We start from the raw sequence: 21,221 nt of genomic DNA on the forward strand, positions 1-21,221 counted from the left end.
AATACGGCGACCTCAAGACTATTAGAGAGACATGACGTATATCGTGAAGAGGCGGAAGCGAGCAGTTTGAGGGGAGATGGAGCTCCCCACGCAGTCGTCTCGCTGTAGACTGTAGGCTTCACCCGGCGTTTAGGCCGGTCACGGCCGGCACTCGAAAGGAGGGAAGGCAGATCTGGTACGGCGAGAGCAGAAAAGTAGACGGCTTGCGCTTACCTATCCTTCACAACTTCGCGGACCTGCGAAGCGCAACGTATCAGCGGATCCAACGGCGCGTGGATGGACGAAGAGGGCGAGGAGAGGAGATCAGGCGCTCGCGCAGACAGTCGGCAGCTTGAAGGATAAGCAGAGACGGGCGGGGAATATCGCAGAGAGAAAACTGCTGGTGCCGGTTGTGAAAGGGGGGGTGGTGAAAGTGAGTGGGAGGCCAGTGGATCTAGCGAAGCCGCAGTTTCCTATTGAGATGGGAAGTTACGTAGCTTCTACGCGGCCCGCTACGAGTCACCCCGGGATAGCCTAGCAACGGAAGCACCTTTTGCGGCTTTCACACTGCGATCACAATCCTTCATCTTGTTTTGTTCATTTCGATGAGTGTGCCGGAGGTTATAGAAAAGGTGGACGGCGCATGGGTGAGGGCAACCCGTGCCTTCAGATGCCTGGTAGCGATCGTGAGGTGATGATGTAATGAATGCAGAGGGCTGGGCACCCTCTTCAGACCGCCAGAGTTAACGGTCATGTCCTCTCATCTCATATGTGTCAGTCTGCTATCTCTTGTAAACCATCCTGTCAGGCTATGGCTGATGATGCTCTTGTATAATCCAGGTATGATGCCTACTTTGGCAGCCGGACTCTATGACGTAGTATATTCTGCTTCTTTACCCCGTTCTGTTCAACTTGAAGACGTTAGTTGGTGGTCCAACCTTTCTCTTAACGGTAGCCAACAGTGCACCTGTACTTTGGGAGTTCTCTGGAGCAGTGACACGCAAACTGCCGACTCAAGGATTCTCCAACCGATGCAGAAAATGGCAGTCTACGTAAGTAATGGAATGGACATGCAAAAAAATTCCACAAGCTACAGCTTATACGAACTCCATTGGAAAGTGAGCGTACATCGAGGTCAGCTTCATGCCTTGCACAGGCAGTCACCCGTGGAAACTCGGGTATGGAGCTTCTTTCTTGCTGTTGCGTCCGGCACTGACGAAGACGGCGGCTGCTCAGCAGTCATGACGGGAGAATTGTTCGTCGAGGAGATAGAAATAGCATTGAGGAGACCAATCCCTCATTGCACTGAGAGGGCACTTCCGGAATCTCTTCATGAAACTCAATTCAGAATGTCCTAGAGTGGCAATAACAGACAATGGACACTTTTACACAACACCATGCGCGTTACACTGTCATCATATATACTCAAGTGCTAGTTCAGGACGATGAGATCAGTGCATGTGACATCCGTAAAATTCCATGAAACCATTCCGGCCAACCTCGGAAAAGCCCCGCTCCCATTACTATCGAAGGTTCACTAGATGCATGATATCATTGACGCTAATGTACAACCCACCTGCATAACACTCTGCCGAGATAGCGCTATCTTGAAAGAAGGGGACACACCTGGACAAGTGGACCACCATGTATGAGAGGAGAGAAAATCATATTATTGCAATATCAATACACTACCTACGCGCGAAGAAGAGAACCAAACCCTATTTCGAAGTTGTGGTACTGTCCCTAGATATGCATATATGTCAAAGTATAATCAGATCCCTGGTATCATTTGAAATCGTCGAGAGATAGCCACACGTTGGTTGATTCGATTTGTCGATATTTGCGGACGAGTGCTCGTCCCACGAGGACAATAAAAAGGTGACAAAGACCTGCCTGGTCTAACACTGACTTCGTATATATCCGTTACATGGTCGTAAGCGAGGCCTACGAAACTCCAAAGCCTGTAGATCAATGAAAAACGGGGAATGAGACCATAATCGACATTCCTGGGCTTATCGTTACTTCGGAAGGACTCGTTTCAGAGCGGGCTACCATTGACGTTGACTGTTGCTGGGCAAGCCCACCTCTTGACTGCTTTGGTGGTTCTCCTCTCGGGTAACGAAACTCTCCTTCAACTTGAGGTGCTTCAAGCAAGGCGGGTCATGATCGCAGGTGGACAGATGTCCATAGAAGCATAGGTTCCGCCTGCTGTTAACTCCACCAGGTTCCGCCACGAGATGCATTGGGTTGGTGCAGCGCCAGTTTCCACATAGGTGGCTCGCGTGCCAGCGATGCTTGATGATGCCTTCCTTGAATGCCTCGGTAAGAAGCCCATGCACCAGAAGTGCAACGAATCCAGCGTTGATGGTGTATTTGTAAGTCCTGCCTTCACACGAGAAGGTAACATAGATCTTCAATGCCGACTGCCATACATGCGTTGGCCCTGGGTAGAGCCAGCATTCTCCTACATTCATGGCGGCTGGTCGAAGTTTTGCAAGTCTGCTTTCCAAGTGAGCTATGTTGTGGGGTGCCCAAGCGGAGAAAAACAGAGACTTCTTCTGGATATTCTCTTCTTCCCGCCTTTTCTGCTCGCTCTCTTTGTCGAAAACCTCGGTTTGAACGATTGAGCAAGTCGACTTGTCAACGCACTCTTTGATTACTGGCCTGAAAATACTTTCTTGATGAATAGTGTCTTCAGTGGCACCTAATAAGGGGATCCCGTCCTCCAGTTGGCTCGAACTTGGCGTCTCAATTTGTTCCGAGTCGTTACTGTCTTGTGAAGAACTTGCGCCAGGGATATCGTCGTCATCTGCATCAGACTCGTTGCCAGATTCCGAGTCTGTGAAAACAGGACCGTGTCCACGGTAGGAGATCGCGTTATCGAAACAAGCCCGGGAGTCTGTAGAGACACCCCTGCTCTGCGAGCTCTTTCCCCTAGAGAAGGCATAGTCGTTGGGGGATAATGAGTAGTCTCTTTCGCTCAGTCCTCGGACCCGCTCTTGCACTTCACAATCATCCTCGATTGGAAAGACTGATGAGACCCTCCTCTCCCTCAACCCCTGTCCCATATTGGTCGCCGTCGTGGCCATTTCTTCCTCTTCTTCGTCGTCGTCGACAGTGAAAATCGTTCCATGCTGGGCGTCCGGAATGATATTTCCGGTCGTAAATTCTCGGAACCGAATGGGATCCTCCACCGTTCCCCGCCCTGCGGTATGATCCTCGTCGTCGATAACCACAATCTCCTTTGGTGTCCAGATCCTTGTCCCGGTTTCATGGTCGTTCCCATCATCGGTATCGGACTCGTACCATTTTCGCTTCCGCCCTTCCAGCAGCGGCATAGATATTGTTCTTGCAAGCGGTGTGATCAGATTCGAATACCGGCTTGTGATTGCGTCAAGAAAGATAAGAGAAAGTGGAGCAATGAGAGTGTAGGAACGATGAGTTTGTGTGCCCTTGAAGCAAATGAGAATGGGAGATGAAACTGCAGATTCCGGACAGTAAGAGGAGCTCTTCTGGGCTTGGGATGAAATGGAAGAAGTGAGAGATTCCGGATAGTGAGAAGAGCTCTTCTGGGTTTGGGAAGGAGTGGAAGAAGTGAGAGGGTCCGGATAGTAAGGAGAGTTCTTCTGGGCTTGGGATGAGGTGGAAGAGTGAGAGAAGTAATCCTTGAAGCCAGGACAGGCATGGGCGGATTGAGAAAGGCAACTTGTGCTCTCCGTAACTTTCAATCCGGCAGAATTGTTCTTACTACCTGATACTTGTGAGAGTGTAGACCAGAACAAGTGAGTGTCTCCGACACTCGTGGGAGTGTACCTCAGGTCAGTAAGCGTAAACTGCTTGGTAGTTACCAACGTCTTGAGAGAGTAAGTCAAGGATCAAGATGGAACCGAAATGTACCGATCTGGTACAGATTGGATACGCAGAGGCCGCTAATAGCAAGATGCTGTCGAAGTGATGCTTATCATGGAGTGGGTTGTCAGTGTGCCTCGAGTTCGAGAGCTATGTTCGCACCAGCTCGTTCTCAGGGTGAGTGGCGGGACGCACGCAGGTAACTGGAGTGAGAACACCATGCTGAAGCATCCAAGCTAACATCTTCTGATCTGCTTAGAGGGCGAGACTGGCGTAAAAGCGGCCGAATCGCTTTTCGTCCCATCTCAACGAGGAGCAGCTGACGTATAGCTACCGGCCTCTCGCCTGATAGCATGACATTTCCCACCCTGTCTGGATTCGAGGGGCGGACAGAAAGCCGCCCAAATGGCTTGCTTTTGCACCTCGACCCGACGACTGGCATGGAGTCCGTCAAGCGGCTTACCGTCCCATTCCGACTGAACGTAACATGTGTACTCAAGGGCCCCAAGGTCCTGCCCAGGAAGAAAGAGAGAAATGATCACGACTCGGAAGAAAGTAACCAACAAAACTGGGGGTGAAAGATGTGAAGGAGGAGAGGGAACGGCAGACGGCCAAGGCTCAGCAACTGATCCCATTGCTGGCAACCGTCCCCGAACTGAGGTTCTACAGCATGGCATTCCCCACTGCAATCAGGAGTTCATCTGTCGACGTAGATTAGCCCTTGTGTCCGGCGCTTCGAAGGACGTTCGAGAAGGCGGGAGAGAAGCAGTTCCTGCAGTGCCATGTCCCCAGCGCTTGGGACTTTCGATATCATCGCCGCTGCTGGGGAACCCGGACAGGCCTGACATCTGGGTCGCCCGCGGCGAACCGATCAAATGGAGCGAATGGCGTGCTCGAAATAGATGAAGCTGTCAGATTGAGTGCAGGTCCCGTGCAGGCTCGGCGCAGGTGTTGAAGACTGCACAGACGGGCCACCTGGGCAGTGTGGAGAGGACGTGGAGGCTAGCGGCGGGTTCGGGACGGGCGTCTCACAGCCTTACCGTTTCAGGCGGGCCGCCGGTGGCTAGCGCCTGAGGCGGAGCCGGACAAAGCTTCTTCCGATGCTGTCCCACCACATTTCTACAGTACTGTATGAACCTACGTCTCCGCAACAACGAAGCCTCACAATCCTCGCCGCCAACCTGCGTACAACGTCCATGTTGTTGATATTTTGGAAATCTGAAACCCTGACGGGGACTCACATCGCCGGAAAACATCACCAACCATGATCAATCAATGCAGGCCAAGCAGACGTCCATGCGACGCCAGCGCTGAGGGTCCCCACCCACGCCGCACGCGACGAGCAAGTCCACAGCCAGACACAGCACGCGGCCATATTGAAACCGAGCCTTTTCGAGCCCTTCATTCACGAACAGCCCGGTTCTATCTTTTCCCGCAAATTGACCAGTCCCTGTCGTAGATCCCCCAACCGCGAAATCCGCCAATGAACACCCACCAGCCTCCGGAAGTCGATCCCTTTTGCGCCGAAGACATGCTTCGCCCCTCCCTTCGTTCGCTTCCATCGACGTCCCGTGAATTCACAGCCTGGCCCAACGTGTTGTTTCCGATTCTTCATATGTCACAATAGGTCTAGGTCCGACATCTCTGCCCGGCATGTAGGACCAAGCGCCCGGTTGGGTGAATGGACGTTGTTGGAATGGACAAGGCCGCTGTGCTTTGATTGTCCCCTGCATTGACCCTCACGGTTTACTACATAACCCCGTATCCTGAACCCTTTCTCATACCTTCCCTTGCACCATTGACAACGGTAGCAACTTCTTTCTTTCCTTTGCCTTCTTTCTTCTCATACTACGCTGCCGCTGTGATCGGCTCGAATCTCTAATGGCTATGAACAACCTCCTGCTCGCCGCTCTGGCGAGCTCCGCTTCAGCAGTGCGTCTCTTTGCGACCAATTACGCCCCGCCGAACAGTGCTTTGGGATCCATCACCACCTTGGACTTTGCGCCTGGTCTGGGCTATGGTGACAACTCGGCCACCCTCAAGCCCGTATCCGCCAACCAAGAGTGCGGCAGCGCGCCCACATGGTTAGACCGGACTCAGGGCGGCGACCTCATCTACTGCGTCGACGAGGGCTGGCAGACTCCCAAAGCTTCCCTCAACACCTTGAGAATCAGCCCCGATGGCAGTCTCAAGCGCATCGCCCAGCTCGACACCGTCCAAGGCCCCGTGTCCACCCAGTTCTACAACAAGGGCGCCGCCGTTGCCATGGCCCACTACGGCGGCTCAGCCATCACCACATACAAACTGAGTGCTGACAAGACAACCTTCACTCCGCTCGAGGTGTTCACATTCTCCACTCCCCCCGGCCCCCGTCCGGAACAGGAGGCGTCTCATCCCCATCACGCCGTCCTCGACCCGACGGGCAGGTTCCTCATCTTCCCGGACCTTGGCTCGGACGTCGTCCGCGTCTACGGCATCGACCCCAAGACGTCCCTGCTCAAGGAGCACGAATCCCTCAAGGCCAAGCCCGCCTACGGCCCCCGCCACGCCGTCTTCTGGTCCCCCGGGCGCAAAAACACAAACACGACGACCTTCCTCTTCGTCGTCAACGAGCTCAGCAACCGCCTCACCAGCTACCGCGTCACGTACCCGCGCGACGGCGCCGGCGGCCTCGGCTTCACCGAGCTCCAAGACGTCGGCCTCTACGGCGACCGCACCACCCCCCCGGGCTCCCGCGCCGCAGAGATCGCAGTCTCCCCGGACAACGAGTTCATCGTCACCAGCAACCGCAACGCCACCGTCTTCACCATCGCCAACCCGGATCCCAAGAACGCGACCAAGATCGGTAGTGATAGCTTGACTGTCTTCAAGCCCGCTGCCGACGGCAGGGTGCGCTTCGTCCAGCTGGCGCCCTCGGGCGGCTCGTTCCCTAGGCACTTCAGCTTCAACAGGGATGGCACGCTTGTTGCTGTCGGGAACCAGAATAGCTTCACGGTGGATATCTGGCGGCGGAATCCGAGGTCCGGGAAGTTGGGGGAGAGGGTCGCGTCGGCTGTTGGTCTGCCCGGTCAGGTCAACAATGTCGTTTGGGATGAGAAATAGCCTGTTGGTCAAGGAGGCGATGCAGTTGCCATATGTGGTGGTGTGAGAATTCGGTTCAGGGCTGGCTGGCGGGGAGGTTGAAGCGGCGTCCATTCCCATTGGTATATATTGTTATTGATCTTCTTCATTCAGATTCATGATGACGTGCAACCATACGGAAGTTTCTTTTTCTGCGAAAGTGATGTTTGACTTGATGACCGTTTCTCATCGAGCCTCTTTCTTTCTGGGCCGGAAGTTTACACCCCTGTTTGCGTCCATTCTGCCTACTCGCCCGCCTCGTCCTCCTCTTTGCATGTATCCCAGCATCCATCTGCGTTGACCATGATCAAAACGCTTAACTAGCCCCAATTCTCGCCTTCTGCAATCCAGCCCAGTACATGTCTGCGACCCAATCTTCTTCACATGTCGTTGGAGTCCTCACAAGCATCGCCCAACACAATCTGGGCCTGGCCGTTTCCTGTGCCGGAGTCATTGTTGAGTGCACCGGGAAGTCGGTCAGCTAAGTTTGAAGTTCGCTGTTTGAGCTAGAAGATGAAGGGGTGTGACGGTTTGTGGAGAAGGGGAGGAAGCTTGAGGAAGTCGAAGCATTCCTCAAAATTGTATAAGCGATTTATTCACACTTTACATATAGTCTCACCACAACCAACAAATCGAGAACATTGATGTGAAGTCAAAAATGCATTACTTCATACTGAATAACTCAAGCCCAGTGTCATATCCACAGAAAGTACATGCATGCCCCTTTGGGATCCATGGAATCATTCACCCCATCACCACTCTTTTAGACGCCGGCCATGAGAAACCCGTCACACAAGGACCAAGGCAAAAAGGAAAATGACATGACACATGAGAGCGAGACCAGAGCGCCGCCAAGTCGTAGAGAGCCATCTAATCCACTTCCTCCATGGCGCTCTCGCCAGTCTCAGCGGCAGCAGGTGTCTCCTCGGCCTTGGCCTCCTGCTGAGTCTCGACCTCTTCGTCCACGTTCAAACCCAGCGAGACGAGCTTGTGGATGCGCTCCGCATACTGCACGGGCTCGTCAATGGTGAAGCCGGATACGAGAAGAGAGGTCTCGAAGAGCAGAAGAGTGATGGACTTGACAGTGCGGTCGTCCTCGCCATCGGCCTCAACCTTGCGCTTGAGCTCCTTGATGATGGGCGACTTCGGCGAGATCTCGAAAGTCTTCTTGGAAGACATGTACGAGCTCATGGAGGTGTCGCGGAGGGCTTGAGCTTTCATGATGCGCTCCATGTTGGCGGACCAACCGAACTGGCCGGTGCGAATAGCACATGGTGAGCCAGTAAGCTTGTGGCTGACGACGACCTTCTCCACCCGATCACCCAGGACGTTCTTGAGGCTCTTGGCAAGGCCCTCAAACTCCTTCTCCTCCTCCTCGCGCTTCTTCTTCTCCTCCTCCGACTCCTCAAGCTCGAAATCCTTGGTGATGTCAACGAGCTTCTTGCCATCAAACTCCTTCAGCTGCGTCATGGCATACTCGTCAATGGGGTCGACAAGGAAGAGAACCTCGAAGCCCTTGTCCTTCAAAGCATCCAGGAAAGGAGACTTCTGAACGGCCTTGAGAGACTCGCCGGTGATGTAGTACATCTGCTTCTGGTGCTCGGGCATGCGGGTGACGTAGTCAGTGAGCGAAGTGGTCTCGTCGCCTGACTTGGTCGAGTTGAACCGCAGGAGCTTGGCCAAAGCCTGACGGTTTTGAGAGTCTTCGTGGATACCAAGCTTGATGTTCTTGCTGAAGGCAGTGTAGAACTTGTCGAACTGCTCGCGATCCTCAGCAATCTCATTGAAAAGCTCGAGGGTCTTCTTGACGATATTCTTGCGGATGACCTTCATGATCTTGTTCTGCTGGAGAGTTTCACGGGACAGGTTGAGAGGAAGATCCTCGGAGTCGACTACGCCCTTAATGAAGCCGAGCCACTCGGGAATGAGATCGGTGGCATCGTCGGTGATGAAGACACGGCGGACGTAAAGCTTGATGTTGTTCTTGGTCTTCTTGCTCTCAAACAAGTCGAAAGGCGCGCGCTTGGGAACGAAGAGGATGGCACGGAACTCCAGCTGACCCTCAACGGAGAAGTGCTTGACGGCAAGATGATCTTCCCAGTCATTCGACAGAGACTTGTAGAATGCGGCATACTCCTCCTGGCTGATGTCTTGAGGATTCCGGGTCCAGATCGGCTTGGTCTTGTTCAACTCCTCCTCCTCAATCTTGGTCTCCTTGACCTTCTTGGTCTTTTTCTTCTTCTCTTCCTCCTCATCATCAACCTCCTCTACCTTGGGTTTCTTCTCCTCACCCTCCTCGGTAGTCTCAGCCTCTTCTTCCTCCACCTCCTTCTCAGTCTCCTTGCGGACGTGGAGATAGATGGGATAGGAGATGAACTCGGAGTGCTTCTTCACAACCTCCTTGATCTTGCTCTCGTTCAGATAGTCCATCTGCTCATCCTTGAGGTGCAGAATGATCTTGGTGCCTCGGCCAAGTTGCTCACCCTCAGTATCCTCGATGATCTTAAAGGTACCGCCAGCGCTCGACTCCCAGATGTACTGCTCGTCGTCGTTGTTCTTCGAGACGACGGTAACACGGTCGGCAACGAGGTAGGCAGAGTAGAAGCCAACACCGAATTGTCCGATCATGGAGATGTCCGCACCAGCGGATAGAGCCTCCATGAATTGCTTCGTGCCCGAGCGGGCAATGGTGCCAAGGTTGTTGATGAGATCCGCCTTTGTCATGCCGATACCGGTGTCACGGATCGTCAGAGTCTTCGCCTCCTTGTCGGGGATGATGTCGATGCGGAGGTCCTTGCCCGTGTCGAGCTTGCTTGGATCTGACAGGGACTCATATCGAATCTTGTCGAGCGCATCGGAAGCGTTGGAGATGATTTCCCGTAGGAAGATCTCTTTGTTGGAGTAGACAGTGTTGATGATGAGGCCAAGAAGCTGAGAGATCTCGGCCTGAAACTCGAACGTCTCTGAAGCCATGCTGAGTTGTGTACGAGGGGGTATGGCGGTGTGTATGGCGAGCTGGAAGCACGGATGTTAGAGCGTTGGCACAAATAGAGGCAACAAATAATTATTGGTAAACACCACGGCAGATCCTCCTCTCAGAAAACTGGTCCTTTAAAGGAAGACTGCGAGGAAGGCAGAGCAATGCAGTGGCAGGAACAGGAAAGCGTTGAGGACCAAGGTGGGGAGAGACTTACGGAGTAGTTGTATTCGTAAAGGCTCTGCAGTTCAAGCGAGGGGTATAAAGCTAAGAGAGCACGCGGACGAAGTCGTCTGCAGCTGAGGAATGCTGGGAAAAGAAACTGCTGAAAGATGGGGAAAGGACAGAAGGAGAAATTGAGGCCTAGGTAGCTATATACCGCCGCCCACAGCTCGAGAATCTTCTAGAGAGTCTCGCAGAATCGCGGCGAACCTGACGGAGCCAGCCAATCAGCGCCTCTCCCGCTCTAGACCGCCAAGAGCCAGGGCAAACTTGCGCCAAGGTCCGCTCGGGCCGGACAACAAAACACATGATGGAGATTTCACTGCGCGGTGCACCCGATGGGAGAAGTACTGGTAAGTGCAAAGCACACAGCAGCAAAGAAAACACGCACCGTTGGCTTACCCTGTACCGCTGTACAATATGTGCTCGGCTGGCCGATTCAGATCTTTCGTCAACCTAACCTACAAGGTTAAAAATCTTTATCAAAGACATATCTGAAGCTCGGAATTGGGAAGCATCTCACTAACACACTAGTGGGGATACCGATCATGTAGCTAACAGGAATGTAGTTGCACAATTCCATTTGAATACAGGTGGGCGCAGCGGGACTGGCCTAGGGTTCCGAAACTCATAATATCGCACAAGAAGTTCGGGTAGATTCAGAGACTCAACGACCCGCCAAAACATCCAATATACTATGAATTGATCCATTGTCCAAGACCTCGGCTGCATACCCTGCGTGTGGTAACTGTGCCCACACCCATTACGGGCGCATTTCAATCCTCGTCGAAAATCTGAAGGACATTATCTAGGATCGTGATGACTACTTTGGCTTGCAGACCGGCGTCTGCCATGTTGTTGCCTTTGTGCGGCCCCATGATTGAAGGTCTAGGATCAGTCAGCCAACGAACCAGTCGATCTTGATCACCCACTTACGCCCAACAAATTCCCAGATTTGCAGTACTCATGCGGTTGACCTCTGAAGCCTGCTGGACACGATGCAGGTGAAGCATGAGAGCTCTCAAAGTGGCATAATTAGGATCCGGTAAAGCGTTGATAAGGGCATGCATGGAGTCGCGACGCATGGTATCGTCCTCAATCCGAGCAGCGTCGATGAACTTTGTATAAAACTCCCTAGTCAATAACGGATCGGGCAGCTCGCGGAAGAATTGCTTCAGCAAGCCAGCAACGCTGTTCACGTCATGTTGGAATGCTTCCGGGTTGCGGAAGTCAACCTGAGTGGAGCCTGACAACAGTAAATATTAGAATATCGGATGGACAACTGCAGCAACGTACCACTGTCAAATAAACTTTTCAATGTCTGAATATGTGAGGAAGTGCCGGGAATACGGTAGATCCCCTCAACCTCGAGACCAAAAAGATCTACTGCCTGTATACACTGATAAACAACGAGAGGAACGGGCGAGCCATCGCGCCTGAACAGCTCGCTCAATGGAACACCAAACACGGGATTGGCTGGATGAGCAGAGTTAGGATGGGTAACACCGCTGGTTTGTTCAGCAACGCCATGCCCTGCCGAGACTCCTCGGTACTCGGACTGACCATACAGATCTTGCGCGACCGATGGATACACGGTGGCATCCCCATATTGGGACTGCGGCTGTTGCAATGGCTGGTATGGTTGGTCGTAGTGTTGCGGATGTTGTTGCTGTGGATACAACGGCGCCTGTTGCGGCATCGGGGAGGATGTCATCGAGTTTTGATGACTCGGTGGTTGTATTGGTTCAGAAACCCCGGCGGTGGTATACTGCTGAGGAAGAGTCTGTGCCGAGTCCATAGGTGTTTGTGTGGGATAAGACGGTGGCAACTGGCTTCCGTGCATCAATAAGGAAGTTCGGCGGTCACCAGTTGCTGTGGGAAGGGGCTTCTGCTGGGACGGTGTCGGACCAAGGGTGGGATGTTTCACATATTGGATCTCGGGGCGCATCAAGGGGATCTTGGACGAGTGCTTCAGAACATAATCGTCGAAATCTCGGTCATTGTTGATCTCGTAGATGATCTTGTTCAGGCTCGGCGCTGCACTGGCACTGTTGCCGTTGGTGCTTTGTGGTATGACGACTTGACCGTTGTTCACGGCAAGTTTCTCGGTAAAGGAAGCTGAGAGGATAAGCTCGCGCTGCGCAGATGTGGTTGTGGAGAAACTTACCATACTTCTGCATCTCCATTGTCAGAGCAGCATCAATCTCCTTTATGAGATCCAGAAGCGCAGTCACTGCTTGGGGCCGACTAGTGGCGACAAGTTCCTTGCGATACGCTTGCGCCGTCTGCACCTTGCTCAAGTAATCCTGATCTGCGGCTTGGAGCTTTCGGTTCAGATCTTCTTCGTGCTGGGCGGCAGACTTGGGACCCTTCAAGCCAAACTTCCTGCCGGCGCCGGTATCGCCTGTTTTCACTTTGTCGAGATCTTCGGCTAGCTGATCGTACTTGGCCTTTGCCTTTTCAGCGAGCATCTCAGCGTCATGGACCTTCTTCTCAGCAGCAAGGCCTTGCTGTTTCCACGTCTTCCTGCTCGCGTCCATTTTCGAGGCCAGCTGCAGGAGATTCTCGTGCATGGCATGCAGGGCCAGACCGTATTGAGTGCCGTTGTCCGCCATGCGCTCATTGGCGTGCATGACGAGTCCAAACTGACGCTGATAACTCTCGTGGCGCGCCTCCGCCTTGTTGAGGTTCTCGAGGGTTAGGCGGCTGAGTTTCTTGAGACTGGTGGCGTGCTCTTCCTCCATGGCACCTCGACGCTTGAGGAAGCTAGAAAAGTCCTGCAGCTGTCAGACATGGCGGGTCAGGACGATTGCAGTGTGCTCACCCTCGCGCTGGCTATGCTAGCCTTCAGCCGGTTCAACAGAGTATTGACACCAATGTCTGAGTAAAGGACTCGGTGAACCTCCTCTTGCGCTCTTGCATCTTGCGCGGTGCGCCCATCTTTCTGGTCGGGAGGGGGGCCAGCTTGGGCGAGGCCGTCAATGGGTGAAGCCGCTGCGCTCTCGGCTTGGACATTGGCACTGGGGGCCGGCGAGTCGAACCTGGGGTTGACGCCTGTATCGGTGCCCTCTACGGGCGGCAGGACAGGCGCGCTGGCAGCCATCTGTGTTGTTGAGACCGGGTGCTTGCGAGGGGGTTTATATCACCGGGCGGCGTGGGAGCTACGCAGCGGTTGTTCAACGAGGGACACGGAGCGCGCCAACGTAGGGCACCAACTGTGGAAACAGGCGAGCAGAGATGTAGCGAGCGTAACAGGCCAGGCTGGTACGTGAGATTAAGCTCCGGCCTTCTATAAGATAGATGTTGTGCATCATGCCTCACATCTCATGCATCTACCTTCTAAGCTGGCACGGACCTCCGCCCGTTCCTTCCGCGGTTGGTGACGGTGCGGTCATTGATGCCCGCCATTTGTATGGCCCCCCGCAACCACAACTTCATCACCCTCTGCATCCCGAACCGCCTGGCTCCGCTCGCGTGCCTATACATAATACTCTCCCTGACTGCACCTCGGGGCCGCATTTGCACATAGAGAATACAAACTTCTCTGTGCCGTCGTACCATTGTTGCCATGGCTTCCACGGCCACTTCGACTACGTCACCGACCGTTTCCAATCATCTCCCCGAAGAGGTCATAACCTGTCTTCAAAATGCGCGCTTCGTAAGTCACCTTGTGGTCGTCCTGCTCTTCTTCTGGGCCCTTCTTCCTATCTATATGCCTTACCACAGCTAACTCAACATATCATGGCAGCTTCATCTGGCGACCGCCGCCAACAATGTCCCCCATATCTCGCTCATGAATTACACCTACCTAGCGCAATCACCTTACTCCTCGACGCCCACCATCATCATGACCACCCCGCCCTCCAGCCGCAAGACCCTCAATCTCGCCAGTAACCCCCTTGTCTCCCTGCTCGTCCACGACTGGATATCGCACCGCCCACCGACGCTTTCCCAACCCGGCCGCCCGCCCTCCCCCTCCCGCCCAGGACCCAGGTCAGGCAGTCTCGCCGAACTTCTGCTAGGCTTGAACACGGCCAGTCTCTCTAGAATCAGCACCACCATCAATGGCGTTGCCGAGATCGTGCCTCGTGGGTCCGAGGCGGAAGCGTGGTACAAAGCACAGCACCTTGCGAACAACACATTCGCCCCCTCAGAGGATTCCTACTCCTCCTCGCCCGTCGGCGGCGGATTGTGGAGAGGGCTAGGCCAGGCGGGAGATGCGGAATCACGGGAAGGGGATGGTGGCACACGGTGTTATGTCGAGGGCGAGGAGGTGTGTGTTGTTGTGGTAAAGATCAAAGACGGGAGGATTGCTGACTGGAAGGGCCAAGTCCGAGATTGGACAGTGGAGGAGGGTGAATCGCCCGTCGTCAACGGAGCTTAACCATCCATATCCAAGTGCGTCACGTCCGTGGTTAGGACATGTCAGGGTCCTGGGATGGATCGAAACGGTTAATGTACCCAGTGGCATTTGATTGCGTCGCATGAGGTCATGTCGTCTTCCAACAGGAGTTCTCTTCTAGCTGTAGTGTTACTTTAATCCGGTCTCTGTATTCCCTGCTGGGATATGCGATTGCTGTTATGATACTTCCGAAGCGTGGTGATCACAAGCGTATGCCCAGAAGAGCCCACTCCCGCAGTGACCTCTTGACATGAGGGGTAGATCTCGTAGTGCCGTCGCACCTTCGTCTAACGAGGATAAAAGGGTTACGGCAAACAAGGCCTTGCGAACGCCGGAATCATAACACCCTCTGCTCTATAATGTCGAGAACCAAACTCCACAAGAACAGATGGCAAGGAACAGAAGTTTTCGAAATGTTTCTCATTTACTGCATATCCCTTGTTACGTACATCCATGTACCCATGCCCGAGACTCCCATAGCCAACCCATCCACATACACCTCGGTCAGCAGGTACTTCTCCCGCCGCTGTGTAATCTGTCCGAAGATGCCAAAGAAAACCCAAACGCCCGTCCTTGCCGTCGTCAAAGGAGCCATCCCACAAGCTGTGGCACCTTCTCAAGGCACATCAGGAGAGGGGAACCATGGTGCTTCAAATCTTCGGAGAAGGCCCTGTCATAAGGAAAGGGAAGCAGAACATAACCAGACCAGATTGAAGAAATTGCTCAAGCATTGGCCCACTGTATGTGAGCAAACGGCCCAGAGAAATCTCGGAGCGCGACCGAATGGACCGATAGCGAATGTTCGAGGACCAAAGCGCGAAAAGTAACGAAGGCATCAGTGAGATCCAACACAGAACTTCATACCAGGCCCATTAATGCAGAGTAAAAGGCTCACTCGGCGGGAGAAGCGAGGCCATCGATGCAAGAATTCGTTTTATCGGGCCAGAGCGGATACTGAGTTGATGTCGCAAAGTGTTGACAGATTGGGCAACTCCCGTAAGCCTTGTATGCATAATCGCGAGACTTAGCATGCTCACTTCGACTGCGGCCGACAGCAGTCGATCAGAAGTGGCCAGAGAAGAAATCGGGGAGCATGGTGTTCTCTCCAGCGGTTGCCCTAAAAGCCAGATTGTCTCCGGTGTTCAGGAAGCTGTCGAGGTCGAAGAGCGGACCAAACTCAAGATCAAGCTGTTCCTGGCGCAAAGTCTCAGCAAAGAATACATCCTCAGCAGCAAGCGGGGCTTGAATGGTGGGGAAAGGGTTTGTGGCTTGCAGACTCATCTCCGGAGCATCAATGGTAAAGTCCAGCTGAGGAGGATCAAAAGAGAAGATGTTGCTGAGGTCGGAAGTGACACCTGAAGCTGTCTCCGCAGCGCTGCTGGTAGGAGCAGTATCAGCTGCAAGTGGGACCAACTCCGGGAATGAATTGAAGTCGAAAATGTCGAGCTGGGGGCTAGCGGAAGACGTAGAGGCTGGCGAGACGCTGTTGGTCGAAGAACGAGCGGCAGTCTTGGCTCTCTTGCGCGATTGCCTCTTCTTCTTTTCACCAGGCTTGCGGGGGCTGTACTTGTAATCCGGATACAGACGCTGATGGGCTTCCTTCGCTTTTAGGGCCTTAGCTTGCCACATGTCCTTCTCATCGGCGGGGAGGGTCTTCCACTTCTTGGAGCAGATGGTAGCTAGTAATGTTAGCCGGGGAACTGAGGGTTTTGTTTTGACCGCAAAACAACATCAAGACATCGCACAAGAGGAGCAAGGAGAAATGAAACTTGTACTTACAGATGACCTGAACAGTAAGATCAGGATTAGCAGCTTTGAGCTTCTTGTGCATATCATCGCGGAAGAGCATCCAGCTGTTCATGGGTCGGGGAGGCTTCTTACGTCCAGCAACAGTGGTGGTAGTAGAGGCAGATGACTTGACTTCTGGGGTCTTCAGGAAGAGATCGGCGCCATCGGGAACGTAAGTAAAAGCGGCTGGGTCTTGAATCTGTAGAGTTGCAGTCGCAATGAACACGTACATGTACAACTCAGCATTGTACTCTGTCAAGAACTCGCATCCTAAGATACGGTGAAGCTCCGAAGAAATGTGGTCGATCATGGGTGCATCCATAACGCTCTTTTCGCCGCAAGTCTTGATGGCAACCTGAGAAGCGCTGACCAAACCGAATTGCTTGAGAAGTGCATACTTCGCATTCCGCAGAGTCTCACCCCAGTCCCAGGAGGCAGCAGGCTCGGTGAGAATGACGACGTTGTTGAGGTTGGTGAAGCTCATCTTGACTACGAGTGAGGTAGCAGACCGCTTGGACTTGGGCAAAAGAAACCTGAGTATGTGTGCAACGAGATATTGAAATGTAGACAAGGAAGGCAGTTGCGTCGGTTGTCGTGAGAATGGAAGGTCGAGAGAGAAGGTGAGCTTTTAAAGGTGGCACCAAGACTTTTTTGGAGGGTATTCACCGTGGGTCAGAGCTTTTCACCTTCACCGTGGAATTCCGCTTTCTGCAATTCTATGCGCTGGACTCGATGATTACGTCTCTTTTATTGACGAATTGCCGTCTTTCTTGATGGAGGACGGCTCGAAGGACATGTGCAGCCAGCAGACTGGACAGTAGTACAGTGCTGGTGGATCGCTGAGCATAGAGTATAGCTCTAGAGTTGTGGGAAGTGAACAAGGAGCGCTCTGGCATATGATTATTCAGCAGCATGACGCATTATAATGCATGCTAAAGTACAGTCGCAGCGCAAGACATGTTCGCTGGATGATCCCTGTGATAGCTCAGTTGCTGAAGACGTAGGGATTCGAGGGGTGGAATACGTACACGACCACTTGACTGAGAAGATCGGATGCGTATATTTCTCGGAGTTCCTCTTAGCAACCAATCCCTAGCCTCCAGCGAACTAGGTCTATTTTATCAAGTTCTGTTGATTCACAGCTCCTCTAGAGGTGCTAACAAGTTGAGAGCCTATGAGTAGGCCGTCTATTCTGCCGTTGAGGAGAGGGTAGAATAGAAGAGTGAAAGAACTGAAGAGGTCAGAAAGGTGTGTAGGGAATCTGAGAGGGTTTGAACTTTATCAGGGGTACGAAGGCTCATTCTTGTCTTGGGCGTACGGTAAGACAGGCGCAAGCCACCGGTCACGCCTCTGTGGCTCATGTTCAAGGTAGCCAACTAAAAGACGGAAAAAACAACTATGTGATCTCGGACCGTGAAATATATATATCTGGACTTACCTGACGGCTATTAACGAGGTAGGTCGTTGAGATGCATCGTGAACATGATGCATGGCGAAAACTAGGCTGATGACCGATCATATTCGGATTATCCACTATTAGCGGCTTCTCGCAGACGAGGAGAGGATACCTCACACTCGCGACAGACGAGATACAGACACCATACGTGTTAAGTCTCCTTGCAAGAAGGGGGAGAGGTGTGCATTCGAAGGTGTGGTTGAACTAACCTTCTTACCTAAGCACCCATCGTCCCGCTACCTCGCAAGGCCCCCGTTGACGCAGCGCAGGCGCGCGGACAGTCGGGAACGCCGGCGGGACGATGGGTGCTTAGGTAAGAAGGTTAGTTCAACCATACTTTGCAATTCTCATGCAACCTCTCTCAACTGTAGACGGGAGGATCAGACCATTGTTGCTTACGTGCATTTATCTTGAATTCGCCTTTTTGGAGATGGCTCTGTTAAGTTCATACAGTCGGTTGGGAACTACGCCCTCACGTAGGAACTTTCTACCTCCGATAATAGTGCTCAGTTGGCATCGCTTAGAAACTCTACATGTAAACTTAGAAGTATCCTGGGGCTCTTAGAATAGTAAGCGTATCTCTCTCTTACGCTCTCAGTCAATGCACATATTCACTGCTATTATCTGCAAGTCCTTCTGATCTAACAATCCCAATTTCTTGGGAACATTCGACCGACCGCAAAATCACAGTATTGATTAATTCTCCTCTCATTTAATATGACGATTCTTACCGTCAAAATCCAATATGACCTAGTTTCTCTGCCCAACTATCTAAAGTCTCTTCTTCACTCGATGCCACTTTCTCATTTACTTGTGGCGTTAGCCATTGTCCTACTCCATCGAGTTAACTGAGACAAACAGAAATTGATTAACCCCCTTAACGTAGATGTATGCGACTATTTGCAGTAGCACTCAATTTGAGTTCACAGCTTCGATCCTTGGAATGCACGCCTGCTATTATTACCAAATCACCGAAGTTTGTTAGCCTCGAACTACGCCCAGAGGTAGAGATACCGCCACGAAATATACGAGATATACACACTAATACGGACCTAGAGGATGTTCATTCAATAGCAAGAGCATCTTAATTATTTGTCTTCTGGCCTGATTAAATCCAAGCGAATATTATTTCTCTGACCGGCGTAGCACCCAAACATCCATGAGTTCATATCTCAACTAGCTCACTTGGTGTCTGTGTGAACGGAGCCGGCGGTAAGATAACTCTTGCAAATCTCACTCACTCACTTACCTGAGGGCTTACTAGCTGTTCCCAGATGGCGGTGTCTCCTGGGCAAGAGTCTATGGTGAAGGTGAAAAGCACAGGCCTACGGTGAAAGCGACTTCAGTCTCACTTATCACCTGCCCCGCCTTCTACTTAAGCTCTTTCGTATCTTCTTTGTTCTACTTTTGCTCCTATCTACTTCGATCAATTCTTTGTTTGCATCCTTAGAGGATTTCAGTGCATGGCTTCTTTTACTCTACTACAACAAAGAACCTTACCACCCCTGTTATAGCAACCCAACAACCTACTGCGACCTTCATCCTGTATACACTGACCTCTGCTGAAATCGCGGACTTTCTCAAGACTTACACCAGTGCTCAGATAGCGGAGCTCCTCAATTCAGTGCAGGATCGCTCTTCTCAGGGTGCATTGATGTCAGCTTTTGTGACCCTAACTTCCTTTACTCCCGCAATCTCGAATACTACAGACAAGGCAGTGAAGCCTACAAAGCCAAAGAAAGCCCTTAATGCATTCATTGGCTTTCGCTGTAAGTTTAATTCCTAGCTATGTATTAAAATATACTGACATCAATCAGGCTACTACATTAGTATGCTGGAGTTTAAGGCGTTTCCCATGAAGAAACTCTCTAACATGCTAGCTGAAATGTGGAATGAAGACACAAATAAACCTGTCTGGGCCTTGTTAGCGAAGACATGGTCCCATATCTGTAATCAGATTGGCAAGGAGAATGTGCCTCTCATTCCGTACTTCGAGCTCATGTGCCTGGCTATGCTGTTACCTTCACCTGATGAGTACTTCAAGACTTTCTACTGGGAGCTCCATCTAAATGAACAAAATGATCTATATATCGTCCACATCTCCAACCCTCCCGAAGATACCACAACAAAGTCTGGCACAAATATGTCGGTCGAAGAGATCATCTGTTATTGCCAGGCACACAACTACGCGAAGGAATTCAAGTTCAATGGTGACCTTGCTACTTCATCTACGTTCCATGTCCCGCTTAAACCGGGTTAGAAGACTTTGGACCAGATTGTCAATGCCATGGAGAGTAAGTGTCTTGCTAATCGAGAGAAAAAAACATCTTCAACGTATCAAGAGGATAAACCAAGGCGCTCCGCTGGACCTCCAGCTGAGGCTGGCCCAATTGTGCGGCATCGGGGATTCTCCAGGTGCTTCAACTTCATCTTCACCTGAGCCTGCAGTACTCATGCCATCGGGAACCGTGACTACACAGCAATCATTTGACGACATTGATTTCATGCAGTTTCTCAATGCTCTCTAGCCCATCCCAACCCAGGTGGCTCCTGCTCAGAGTTTCCTTGCCGTTCCAGGAACAGGTTCCATTCAGAACTTCACCTCTATAGGTTACTCAGTTATTGTTCCAGCATTCACTACGATGCCTGATACTCTTCAATTTGGAGATATGATTGCCCTCGGTGATGTCCCTATCACCCATGATACTGCGGCCATACAGGACATTACATCTTTCACATTCAATTCAGATGTGCATGGCAGCTCGCAAGAAAGTATCATCGATGGTCCCAACAATGATGACCAGACGATGCTTGAAGGATGGCTCCTCAATGCCCTTTCTAAGTTTCAAGGAGATAGCGCTTTCATTATAGATAATCAAATTGACAACTCTATGTCTGAAGAGCAGACTGTGGCTTTCGGTGAACTGGCCTTTCGCGATGGTGCAGATGGCGATGCTACGCTGTCCGAGTCCTTCGGGCCGCAGTTTTGATGGACTTAGGGTACCACAGAAGCTTTCCTCAGTTGCTACCAGCAATAACATTGGCGCTTCTTTCACCATTCTACCGCTTTCACGGCATACCTGTTTGATCGCGCTCCGAGATTTCTCTGGGCCGCTTCATCTCACATTTGCTCACATACAGTGGGCCAATGCTTGAGCAATTTCTTCAATCTGGTCTGGTTATGTTCTGCTTCCCTTTCCTTATGACAGGGCCTTCCCCGGAGATTTGAAGCACCATGGTTCCCCTCTCCTGATGTGCCTCGAGAAGGTGCCACAGCTTGTGGGATGGCTCCTTTGACGACGGCAATACCGTACTTGCCTTTCGCTACAGCACTTTCCAGTACTTTCATACATGCTTTTAAGGCGTAGTGATCGATTACCCGCCTAAAGTTCGTCCTCCACGCTCGGTCCTTCTTATAAAGAGGAGCC

The 21,221-nt window shown here is 52.1% G+C and overlaps 8 protein-coding genes across 8 annotated transcripts; 4 read left to right on the forward strand and 4 right to left on the reverse strand.

The window, feature by feature from the left end:
* Positions 1-1,718: 1,718 nt before the first annotated feature.
* Positions 1,719-4,183, reverse strand: EI97DRAFT_504800 (uncharacterized protein; the record flags this gene model as incomplete). The annotated part of the gene is made up of 2 exons (XM_033802851.1): positions 1,719-3,730; positions 4,024-4,183. 2 exons carry the CDS (start codon positions 4,181-4,183, stop codon positions 2,028-2,030), a joined length of 1,863 nt encoding a protein of 620 aa, XP_033649192.1. The 3' UTR covers positions 1,719-2,027.
* A 1,532-nt stretch (positions 4,184-5,715) lies between these two features.
* EI97DRAFT_387403 (3-carboxymuconate cyclase) lies at positions 5,716-6,930 on the forward strand (the record flags this gene model as incomplete). The annotated part of the gene is made up of 1 exon (XM_033796118.1): positions 5,716-6,930. One exon carries the CDS (start codon positions 5,716-5,718, stop codon positions 6,928-6,930), a length of 1,215 nt encoding a protein of 404 aa, XP_033649193.1.
* A 590-nt stretch (positions 6,931-7,520) lies between these two features.
* On the reverse strand, positions 7,521-10,235 carry EI97DRAFT_437610 (heat shock protein 90). Its single transcript, XM_033799375.1, has 2 exons — positions 10,143-10,235; positions 7,521-9,963 (listed from the first exon to the last, which is right to left on the reverse strand). Exon 2 carries the CDS (start codon positions 9,919-9,921, stop codon positions 7,819-7,821), a length of 2,103 nt encoding a protein of 700 aa, XP_033649194.1. The 5' UTR covers positions 9,922-9,963; positions 10,143-10,235; the 3' UTR covers positions 7,521-7,818.
* A 448-nt stretch (positions 10,236-10,683) lies between these two features.
* EI97DRAFT_437611 (RhoGAP-domain-containing protein) lies at positions 10,684-13,457 on the reverse strand. The gene is made up of 5 exons (XM_033799376.1): positions 12,972-13,457; positions 12,315-12,924; positions 11,444-12,265; positions 11,084-11,393; positions 10,684-11,035 (listed from the first exon to the last, which is right to left on the reverse strand). Exons 1-5 carry the CDS (start codon positions 13,248-13,250, stop codon positions 10,924-10,926), a joined length of 2,133 nt encoding a protein of 710 aa, XP_033649195.1. The 5' UTR covers positions 13,251-13,457; the 3' UTR covers positions 10,684-10,923.
* EI97DRAFT_437612 (uncharacterized protein) lies at positions 13,436-14,736 on the forward strand. The gene is made up of 2 exons (XM_033799377.1): positions 13,436-13,805; positions 13,896-14,736. The coding sequence occupies exons 1-2, from the start codon at positions 13,716-13,718 to the stop codon at positions 14,529-14,531; spliced, it is 726 nt and encodes a 241-aa protein (XP_033649196.1). The 5' UTR covers positions 13,436-13,715; the 3' UTR covers positions 14,532-14,736.
* Positions 14,737-14,770: 34 nt separating this feature from the next.
* Positions 14,771-15,493, forward strand: EI97DRAFT_260762 (uncharacterized protein). The gene has a single exon (XM_033794219.1). The coding sequence runs from the start codon at positions 14,909-14,911 to the stop codon at positions 15,374-15,376; it is 468 nt and encodes a 155-aa protein (XP_033649197.1). The 5' UTR covers positions 14,771-14,908; the 3' UTR covers positions 15,377-15,493.
* Positions 15,494-15,611: 118 nt separating this feature from the next.
* EI97DRAFT_387400 (uncharacterized protein) lies at positions 15,612-16,569 on the reverse strand (the record flags this gene model as incomplete). Its single annotated transcript, XM_033796117.1, has 2 exons — positions 15,612-16,228; positions 16,329-16,569. The coding sequence occupies 2 exons, from the start codon at positions 16,567-16,569 to the stop codon at positions 15,612-15,614; spliced, it is 858 nt and encodes a 285-aa protein (XP_033649198.1).
* A 2,878-nt stretch (positions 16,570-19,447) lies between these two features.
* On the forward strand, positions 19,448-20,053 carry EI97DRAFT_387382 (mating-type protein MAT alpha 1; the record flags this gene model as incomplete). Its single annotated transcript, XM_033796115.1, has 2 exons — positions 19,448-19,562; positions 19,611-20,053. 2 exons carry the CDS (start codon positions 19,448-19,450, stop codon positions 20,051-20,053), a joined length of 558 nt encoding a protein of 185 aa, XP_033649199.1.
* Between the last annotated feature and the right edge of the window lie 1,168 nt (positions 20,054-21,221).

The sequence above is a fragment of the Westerdykella ornata genome (assembly GCF_010094085.1).
Source record: "Westerdykella ornata strain CBS 379.55 unplaced genomic scaffold EI97scaffold_52, whole genome shotgun sequence".
NCBI classification, from domain to species: Eukaryota; Fungi; Ascomycota; class Dothideomycetes; order Pleosporales; family Sporormiaceae; genus Westerdykella; species Westerdykella ornata.